This window comes from Carettochelys insculpta, chromosome 18, assembly GCF_033958435.1.
Source record: "Carettochelys insculpta isolate YL-2023 chromosome 18, ASM3395843v1, whole genome shotgun sequence".
Taxonomy (NCBI): Eukaryota; Metazoa; Chordata; order Testudines; family Carettochelyidae; genus Carettochelys; species Carettochelys insculpta.
In genome coordinates, this window is record NC_134154.1 from 3931675 (window position 1) to 3942540 (window position 10866).

The window sequence follows — 10866 nt, forward strand, 5'->3', positions numbered from 1 at the left end:
GCCTCCCTGAGCTCAGCTAAAAATCCTTTTCCCTCCTTGCCCAGCAGTGCCCCCTTGGGAAGGGGGTTTTAGCATGCCTGGCTGCCAGCAGGGGGAGGCAGCTTGGCAAGCTAAAAGCCTTCCCCCTGCGTTCCCAGAGTGGTGCCGAGCACCGCTCTGGGAAGACAGGAGGAAGGGGCCTAACTGCCTGCAGCCCCCGAAGCTAGGCAGGCTGACAGCCATGCGTTAAAGCAAACTTCACACAGCCTGAAGATGTGTAAAGCAAGGGTTTACTGTATTTAGTTTGGATTGCTATAATCTCTTCAAGGTATTTAGTACAGTTTAAAGCTTTTCAGCTACAACTATCCATTCTTATGAAAAGATGACAGGACAGCTCATATAGAGATATTCCTGAAGCAGCATTTTATTTTATACATTTAATTCCAAAACATTTAATTTAGAAGTCTGGCATCTCAGAGTCATCCATCTTAACATGGGCTAACACAGACATGGCGCTGTCAGAATACACAGACAACTAAACAGCCAGAGTTTACAAAAAATAAATTCATGATTTTTCAAAACAACTGCAAAAGAGGGTACAAGTATCAAAACTTTTAAGTAGATGCATTGCATTAAGTGAAAGTCTGTGCACCTCGTAAGTTAAAGTGGCAAAAAACAAATTGCTACCAAAACCTCACACTCAACAGTTTGCAAACTGATCAAAAGGATGAAGTTGTCACTTCACATCAGCTTTTTAACTGTTTTCTCCAACTGAAAAAGTTTTTGAGTGGCTAATTTGCTGTGCATGCGATATACTGCTTTACAAAACATTATCAGCTTGTTTCAAATGGAAAATTTAAAGATTAGATTTCTGATTAATTCACTTTTGATTATTCTTGTCCATATTTCGTAACAAACAGGCAAACTAAAATACCTCTTTAATATGCATCTTTCTGCACCACTCAAATGCAACTATGATAAAGAGGGCAGATTTAAAAAAAAAAAAAACAAAATCCAGCAATGCTCATGAAGACTCATCCAAAACTGCCTCCTGATAATGTGGCCTGCAGATCTGAACAGCTGTGCTGACAATACAGGTATGCTTAGCACTAGATATTTAGTGAGACTATGGAAAGGAAATATTGTGAGAGGGGGATGGTGAAATGGATGACTGAGGGCTGGGATGAAAGCTGTTTAATTATTGCCCTCTCCTGCTTCCTCATCCTGCTGATCACTTGTCCAGAGAGTGAGGTTGTCTCGGAGTAACTGCATGATAAGAGTGGAGTCCTTGTAGGAATCCTCGTTTAGTGTGTCCAGCTCAGCTATGGCATCATCAAAGGCTTGTTTGGCTAAAAGGCAGGCCTGCTCAGGTGCATTCTGGATTTCATAGTAGAACACTGAGAAGTTGAGTGCCAACCCAAGCCTTATTGGGTGAGTGGGCTGCATATGCTCTTTGCTGATTTCAAAAGCCTCTTTATAGGCAGCCTCTGAAGCTTCCACAACACTGTTTTTCTTCTCACCTGCAGCAACTTCTGCCAAATAACGGTAATAATCTCCTTTCATTTTCAGATAAAAGACCTTGCTCTCATACTGGAAGTCATTGCAGTTCTTGATCAAGAACTTATCTAAGAGGGCCAAAACATCATTACAGACTGTCTCCAGCTCTTTTTCAATCTTCTCCCTGTATGCTTTAACTTTTTCCAGCTTCTTCTCATTCCCGTCTGCCATAGTTTTCTGCTCTATGCTGCTGATGACTCGCCAGGAAGATCGTCTCGCCCCAACCACATTCTTGTAGGCTACAGACAGCAGGTTTCTGTCTTCATTTGAGAGGGGCTCATTCAACTCAGTCACCTGCAAATGCACACAGAAAGATCAACTTAAGTTAGCTTGGCTTTGAGGAAGAGGAGAATGCAACCCTCATTCAATATTTCCATAAACAACAACTTAGAAAATACAAAAGAAGAAAACATTCCTTCTAGAGAAGGGCTAACTAAAGACCCATTAAACTGACTGCTGATCACTCTCCTATTGACTCCTCCCATTGACCCCGCAGTAAGTAGATCTAAGTTAATGTCCATTTATATTGTGCTACTAATGTACCTCACATTGCATAGCTTAAATCAACCTATCCTTGCAACACAGACCTGCTCTCCTTTTCCCTCTCCTTTCACTTCAAACTTAAGTATCCACAATTCCCCTCAACTGTGTGCATAAGAAAATCTTTTTTAAAAAATAGGACAATCGTCCCAACCACTCCATGGCCATATCTACACTAGCCCAAAACTTTGAAATGGCCATGCAAACAGCCATTTCGAAGATTACTAACGAAGCACTGAAATACGTATTCAGCGCCTCATGAGCATGCGGGCGGCCATGGCACTTCAAAATTGCGATGGCGCACTGCTGTTGGCTCGTCCAGACGGAGGTCGTTTTCGAAAGGACCCCACCAACTTCAAAATCCCCTGCTGATAGGAATAAGGGGATTTCTAAGTTCCTGGGGTCCCCATCTGGATGAGCTGCAGAAATCTTGAAGTGCTGCAGCCACCCACATGCTAATGAGGCGCTGAATATGTATTTCAGCACTTCATTAGTAATCTTTGAAATGGTCATTTGCATGGCCATTTTGAAGTTTTGGGCTACTGTAGATGTAGCCCATATGTTGTAAGTTTTCCAACAAGCTTCATCTATATTTCTGAGGCAATTCCACCTTCCTATGTATTTTTAACATGCTTGGTCAGTGCTTACCATAAGTGCTTACCAGCCCACCAAACAAATATGACACATTGTGTATTATAATAAAGTTCCATTTGACCTCAACACAATTCTACTTTCCTCTGTCTAGCCACACTATTTGAAAGAAAATTTAAAATTAGGTCATTTTGCAGATTAGTACAGTTAGGCAGTACTGCTATTTGCCTAAGGTGAGTAGATTGACCAAGGAAGCCTGAATGATTAATACCTAGTTCTGACAAGAGTGCAGGAGACAGAACTACATGACCTCTTGAGGTCTCATCCAGTTCTATGATTTTATGGTTTGCAAGTAGTTTATGTTCAAAATAGCCCACAAGCCATGGATTTCTGCTCTTGAAAACTACAGATGGTAGAACAAGTAGTAGGATTTCAACACTGCAATACCCCGGAAGTAAAATCTGATTAACAGTGCTATTTTTGTTCTTAAACAGATGTCAACAGTTTTGAACTACGTTATTTGAGAGATGGATCTTTATCTAGGAATTAGCACCTACTCCTTTGATTAAGGGAAGAGAAGTGCCAACATACACCTGAAACCCGCAGAGGGTCTGTATGTGTGAGTGTGTGCATTAGAGGTTTCAGGCAGCTTCCATATGTCAAAGAAGAAAAAAAAAAATGTACAAACCACATATCCATTTTTGAAGGGTACTTTTAAATACATTATACACTTTTCCACCATGATTCTTCAACATGGAATCATTCTGAAAATATTTTTTGATCAGGAATAACTACAAGTGAAAAAACCTTCCCCTCCCCCCTCCCCCAAGTTTCCTGTCCCACCTCCCTCTGCATAGTTAGAATAATTTCATGTAGAAGACGATATTGTTGACATGATTACCTTCAAAATGAATATTGGCACATTCACCCCCCCCTACACAACAGTGAATGCAATAAAGTATATGGTATATGCAGGGATTTAAATTCAAGGTAGAATTGACCATACACTGCTAAAGCTCAAGACAGTTTTGGAAAGGCCCATTTTTCATCCAGGCTGCCTGGAGCAAAACTCCGTTGTAAATTCAGGTCTTTTGCTTGTCAGTTGTCTACATTTGAGAAAAAGAGAACTGAAGATCTGTATGCAACTCAGCAGCACCTCACGCTCAGAGGACGCTATTTGCACTACTCTTGTTCTGCTCATGGCTGGAGTTCTCTGCATCAGTGTCTCTAAACCTTTTAATACCAGGGACTGGCTTGCTGCCTTCCTAAAATGTGTCAAGGATATCTCAAGGCCTGCACCAGCCCACAAAGTGGTCCTTCAGAAAAACACTGCTCTATACTTTCTGAAGAAACACCCCCTGCCTTCCTCTTAACCAGATGATGGATCCTCTTCTTTCTAAGGTCATCCTTGCTCCACGTGAACATGTTCATATCACTTCTTTCCATTTTTTTCACATCCAATTTACTTTTCATGTGTGTTCTTGGAAAGAGTTTTTTGCATTATTTTATTGTTCAGACACTCTGTTGTCCATTCATTTAGAATGCAACATGCAACTTTGGATGCGGGGTGGTAACCTAACTGGAGTCCCAAGATTCCAAACTACAACACTCATGTAGTTTACTCTTAGAGAAGCATGGGGTTGCAGGCTCTCATTCTTAATCCAACAAAGTAACCTCCTGCTACACTCAATGCAGAAATGAGAATTTGCCTTAGTAGTGGATGACACATTCTGATGCGATGAAGCTGCCCGCACTGACACAGAACTCTTCTCAAACCAGCCATCCCATTCACAGTTAAAATACACTGACTTGAAGGACAGAGAACACCTCCTCTTCCCATCTAACAGGGGTCATCCACCTGCGGCTCTTTAACAAGTCGTTTGCAGCTATGGATGCTGCTGCCACTGACTTCTCTGCCACTCTCTACAAGCTCCCTGGGCAAGGCCTGGCCACAGAGCTGCCTCAGGCGGGCTCCCTGCTCCGCTGACAGGCTACCGACTCCAGGAAACGAGAAAAGCCTGGGGGTACACTCAAGCCACATGCGGCTCTTTGAGCATCAAATCCTCTGAGGCATGGGAGCGCTGTGTACTGCTCTGCAGACACATCCCTCCCCAGTGCTTTGAGAAGCACATGGCAACTGTGCCGATTACTGCGGGGGGCTGGGGGGAGGGAGATGACAACTGGGGATGCCTGGCTCTGGAGGAAGGAAGGGGGGATTGGTATAAAGCAGGGGAGCTAGGACTGCTGATAATTTTATTTAAAAAAGGTTGAGAAACGCTGGTGTGGAGGGTTGACATGAACATTGCTCCTTCCTGCTTAAGAGCTATTTCCAGGCACAGCATTTTCCTTTTCCTCATTTGTACTCCAATCCAAGGGTGAAAAAAACTTGAAATTTTTAGCTAGTAAAAATCATTGTGCACACTGTTGTTAAAACTGGGGTTACAAAAAGTATGGTTTGACATCACTTATTAAGGACTCTCATATTCACATGCACTGCAGGTCCTAAGGTACTGATTTTGTAACCGAATTTGAAAAATGGCTCCTCTCACTATTTCGGTTGCAGACCCCTGCCCTATATCCATAGGGACCTCTTGCTAGAGGAATAGAGCTCTCGGATTTTGCAGTGAGTAAAATGTACTTTTTACCCTGTGAGAGCACGCTTTTGGTTTATCATATTTTCCTGGCTTTTACCACAGCAATGTTAGGAGTATGATAAGGAGTAACGGAGGGTTCATCTTCATACAGGCTCTTTATTCAGGTGCTGACCCTTGCCCCACTCCGACACACATAAGATTAAATATACGACAAATCAAAAAATAACTGGTCAATTGCTCAGTAAAGCTTGGAAAAATATTATCAAATATTTTCAATCGCTAGTTTATTAGAACAGTAACAAGTAAAAAAAATTATGTTCTCCAAGAAAATTCATCCTCAGATCCTTCTCATTAAAAGCCACCTGACAGTTATTTTAACTCAAAAAAAAATTATACAATGATGTTATACTGTCTCCCCTCCCCACACCCAAATAAAGAATGATACCATGATTCAATCAAAAAGACAAGCTAGCACCTACATCAGGAAACTTTTGCTGAGTATTTGATCATCAGATAAGTGGTCAAGTGAACTTTTTGATTTGTCAACTGACCAGCCTCCCAAGCTTCCATCCACACACAAAATCCATTCACCTGAGTCTATGCTTTCAACTCAGGCTAGCTAGCCTGTCTGGGAGCGTAGACTCAAGTCCTGTGCCAGTGTAAGTCAAGCTAGTAATTCACCCACTTTGCAGAGTGAATCATTTGAGTGCTGACAGCTCTCTTATGGCTTCCTACAACTTACACCCTCCTCCCCAGGTCTGGTCAATGGTGCACACAAATTCTCCCACAAGTAACTCAAAAGATTGAGAGGCTCAGCTTACTGTAGTAAAAAGAACTTGGGATATGACCACAAAAGTGCTAGAATTACACAGGTGACAAAGCACATAAGCGAGTACACAGTAACTTGGGTATGGGTTAACAGTGTGGCTGCTTACAACTGAGCAAGGCTGACTTGGATGTCAATACAATGCAGAGTTAATACCCTGAGTATCATACGAGCACATGGTACTGGACTGGGGTAGCAACATACAGCCTGCGGGCCAGATCTGGCCTACCATGATACTCTGGACTTCCAATATTTTGTGGCCCAGCATGATCCACTGGCAGGCTCCCTGCCAGCCAAGCCCCTCAAAAGCAGCTGTCTGGTGGAGTCAGCACATGTGACTGCACAGCATGCCCCTACAGTGGGGGAGCTGTGGAGGGGGTGGGGGCAGGGCATGGAGACTCTTCCTCCCAGGTGCACACGGCACAGAGATGCACATACTGGCCCTAACAGGCAGGGACCTGCTGAAGGGTGTCACTGGCTGAAAGCCACCCAGGTTAAGTGCCTACCAGCCAGAGCTTACGCCTGACACCCCATATCCTCCTGCACAAACCCTCTGAGAACCTCCTCCTGCACACCTGCTCCTAGTCACAATCCCCTCCCAGAGCCTACACATGCTCTCCTACGCTATTCCAAGTCAGAATCCTCTCCTACACCCAAGCCCCACACCAGGTCACAACCCCTTCCTTCACCCAAACCCCACACCCTTTCTGCACTCCAAATCCCTAACCAGAGCTGTTTACTGTACCCAGCTTCCATCCCAGACCTCACACCGCCTCCATTAAAGTAACAGAAAAGTGTGGCCTTTGACAACTTACCAAATTCTTGGAATAGTTGCCCATCAAAAATTATTACCCACCCCTGCACGGGACCGTCTCACACCTGGCAGGAACAGCAATTAGATCAAAAGCTTCCCTGCTTACAGAGGCTCCACACACAGTACTATCAGAAATAGAAAAAGAAAACAACTGAAGATGTAATCCTTTAAGTGCAAATGTCAGCATTTTTTAAAACCTTATGTGAAAAAAGGAAATTTCAAGAGCTCCCTAAAAATTAAGTTAGAGCCTTATTTTTATTTCTGAAAATGATGTGCCTACCATATTCATTAATGTTGTAGTTCCCTCTCATCTGCAGTGGGACTTGAAGAGTTTAGTACTCCACTTATTACACGAGTATTGCTCAAGCTTATTTCCTCTCAAATATATAAGTTAGTTTGCTTATTAATTTCAACTTAAAGTGTAAGTTTGGTTTGTCACTGGGTAGCTAACATTAAATAGCAGCATGGACTAACCAACTACTAAGCAAGATGCATAAGGATTTGTATATTTTGAGTTTTACACCTAATGGCACATACAGCACAATAGCTCAGCTCTATTTCTGAAATTCATTTGAACAAAGCATTTAATACAAAATTACTTCCTCATATAATTGTTCAAGCTTCAGACTTATGCCAGAAGCATATCTTTAATTTACTATGTCTGTTTTTCCCCCAGCTATGGCCTGTTACTGTTCTCTGTATAAAATTTAAAAACATCAATGAGGAAGTAAAGCACAAGTAACAATGTCAGTTTACTGGAGCCTCAAAGAAAGATTTGATGAAATAAAATGTGCCACGCCCCTTGGCAAAATGCCATTTTACAGAGGTATGTTTGAGTGCACTTCTCATGGAGGGAACTGCAGGTTGTGGAAAGAAAACTAAATGGATCAATTTTAGAAGCCTTTAAAAATCCATGGAAGATGCTTGGTAGGGTGAACTGCTTGATTATAAAGTCCGTGTAATGTCACTATGCCCCTACCTTGTAGGGGAGTGCTTTGCAGTCTCTGTCACACTGCAGCTTTATTTTCCTCTCCTGCCTACACATCTTAGTAGGAGGGAAAAAGCTAGCATTCAGCCAAGAAAAAAAATCTCAACAGCACTAGATTGCATGATTTCATTACAATTATACAGTATTTCCTTTAAGGTTTCAACTATTAGAATTACTGTATCAACTAGCTTCTTACCAAACTAGTATTAACTTGAAACATAGGCTAAAGTCTTTAGCCTATCTGGCAGAAAAAAATGGGATGTATTTCTCACATTCTTCACAAACTAAAATTCAAACCCTATTCCCTATTTTTGTTTTTGTACCTTCATATAACATGAATAGCATTAGAGACTTTTTGCTAGTTTACATTTTTATTTGCAACTGTCAGAGATACTAATTTGCAGAGAAAATAACTACCTTTTTAGAAAAGAAGGGCTACTTTAAATGATGAAAGCTTTTTGCTTAGGTTATTTGCACTTAATTAGGGGAAATGTTAGTTGTGTGTAATTGTAAGAGCCCACATGCTACATTCCCCTTTTATCAAAGGTAAGCTCCCTCCCACTCTTTCCCAAAAATCACCCAAAATGTATAAGGGTGTTCTGTAAGTTACAGTATGTTTTAGAATGAACACCTGATTTAAAAAAAAAAGTATTCAGATAACCAGTGTTCTTATCCTCATGTATAATAGAGATTTTAACTTCCATTTTAGCTTTGTTTTTGTTATATGAAGCCTGTGTTAAAGCAGCAATTATCACTTTTTTCAAAATTCAATGCACTGAGCCAAATATTGAAATTAAAACCTAATAGGAATTGCACTGTCCTATGCATTATTGGAGGGTAGAGGAAATATGGCAAGCAAAGAATGATTTCCAAGCAAGATGAAATTATTAAAAACAGCAAAACATTTTTTTAAATTTAAAATGGCTTATTAGACAAATCTTGGATGGATTGATTTCACAGTACTATGAACTCCCTGTGATGAAACCCAGTTCTTTGGGGGCAGGAATGTCTACTTATTCAGACAGCACCACCTCACAACAGGGCTATGAACCAGCTGGGCCTTTGGATGTTAAGCACAAACTAATATGATCATAAATAAGAATTAGGCATTAGAGAAGAAGGGTTAGTGTTAATTTTAATAATAAATTTTCAAAAGCTTAAAATACTTTTCACTGGATCTCGCATACAGTAAGAGAAGTCTAGGCATGAGAAGTCTGGTTTGCTAATTTATTACCAGTTCCGTACAACTTACCATTAAAATGCTTGATTTTAAAGGAGCAGGTTTAATCTACCTTTGAATATTACTTAAATACACTGAAATATTCAAAACTATGCACAGAGAGAGCACAGCATCAGAGCAAGCAAACTCTGCTGCTGCACTGAGGAAAACAAAAGCATGTCTTGAAAGATCTTGTGCTGTGAGTGTTTACGTTCCCGGATGCACCAGATACATGATCTGTGAATGAAAGCTCCCCAGGTTGGTGGGTAAGGCCTCCTCGATGCAAGAGAAACATCTAGAAAGGACAGGGTCCTCCTGCCATGTTAGGCTTCCCCAGACTCACCTCTGGGAACCGAGCGCCGGGCCGCACATCCAGCACCCGCACCTAACGCTTCCAGGCCGTACCCAGGTTAGACAGACGCTCAACCAACGCCCCGAGGTCAAACCCAGCATCTCCGGCCCAGCTCGGAGGACGGCGGGCGAAGCTCGATCGATGTGGAAGAGGAAGTTCCCGCGGCAAGGGCACGGCAGGATGCCAGCTCCCCTGCCGCGTGCCCGGCAGCCGCCCGGCTGAGAGGCAGGGAACAGGGGCAGCCTCAGCAGCCTGAGGCGAACCCAGGGGAGGCAGAGCGGGGCTGGACACTCGCTGCAGCGGCGGCGAATCCCACCCCAGCCCGCCCCCGGCGAGAAAAAGGGCAGGCGATCAGGAGCCCCCCGGGGCCCCTGAGAAGGGAGACAGAGCAGCCAGCGGAAGCGGACTGCACCCCACCCAGGTGGGCGCTAGTGACCCGCCTCATCCGCCCCGGCGGGCCACCTTCCCTCCGCGCGGGAGCCGCTGCCAGCCCCTTCCTCCCCACTCACCGCCTTCATGGCCGAGGCCATGTCGTCGTATCTTTCCGCCTGCTCGGCCAGGCGGGCTCGCTGCAGCAGCTGCTCTCGGTCCCCCATGGCCGCTTCCGTAGTGGCTGCCGGGCCGGGCACTCGCTAGCACCCCGCTCACTCGGGGACGAAAGGGAGAGTCTGCGCTGCGGCGGTTAGCGCGCTCCCTCCGCGGACGTTGGCGCCCCGCGCTCGCCGGGCGGCGGTTGGCAGGGACCTCAACGACCGTTTGCGGAGTGACGATCCGGCGCGCGCGCACTCGGTCGCTCGCTTCCCTCACCAGCGTGTACTCTCGCGCGCCCCTCTCTACCCGCTCAGCGCCTCGCGCACTGTTGCCGCCCCCTGCGCTTGCGCGCTGTGAGGGCAAGGAAGGGGGTGGAGTCAAAGAGACCGCAGGGGAGGGGAGGAGGCGCTGCTCCCCCGCATTCTATTTCTAGGTGACGTCACTTACTATAAATAACCACCCCGAGACGCGCTTGGGCAAAACGCATGCGCACCAAGAGTGCTGCATTTTACTGCTGCAAAGGTGGAGGTGGGAGACGAGGCGGCGGTGCTGGGCGAGGCCGTGCTGGCCTGCTTCCAACATGCACAGTCATACACTACAGCACTGAGGGTGGCGGTTAGGAATCCCTGGAGAAAGGGCGTGGTCGCTATGAAATCCACTAGACAATGCCCAGGCAACCCTCAGTGGGTGGCTAATGCTTAAGATCATCCAGCAGTGTTGCCTTATGCCAATAGGTAGCAGCAGTCGTGCAAAACATCATACCTTGTGTTACAAGTGTGTGTGATTTCTCTTCTAAAATCTATCTCCTGTATAAAGCCATGGAATGCAGGGTATTTTCTCCAGTGCATTATTTTAGCTATGCTATATTGTCATTT

General features: G+C 44.4%; 1 protein-coding gene across 1 annotated transcript; it reads right to left on the bottom strand.

Moving 5' to 3' along the window:
* Positions 1-379: 379 nt before the first annotated feature.
* Positions 380-10312, bottom strand: YWHAH (tyrosine 3-monooxygenase/tryptophan 5-monooxygenase activation protein eta). Its single transcript, XM_075012353.1, has 2 exons — positions 9970-10312; positions 380-1830 (listed from the first exon to the last, which is right to left on the bottom strand). The coding sequence occupies exons 1-2, from the start codon at positions 10054-10056 to the stop codon at positions 1174-1176; spliced, it is 744 nt and encodes a 247-aa protein (XP_074868454.1). The 5' UTR covers positions 10057-10312; the 3' UTR covers positions 380-1173.
* Positions 10313-10866: the final 554 nt, after the last annotated feature.

What these genes read in the sequence shown, in the direction of transcription:
- YWHAH (XM_075012353.1), bottom strand. Translation starts at nt 10,056, where the DNA reads ATGGGGGACCGAGAGCAGCTGCTGCAGCGAGCCCGCCTGGCCGAGCAG. An exon ending in TGGCCTCGGCCATGAAGGCG is followed by an intron (nt 1,831 to 9,969) that starts GTGAGTGGGGAG and finishes GTGCATTTGCAG; the next exon opens with GTGACTGAGTTGAATGAGCC.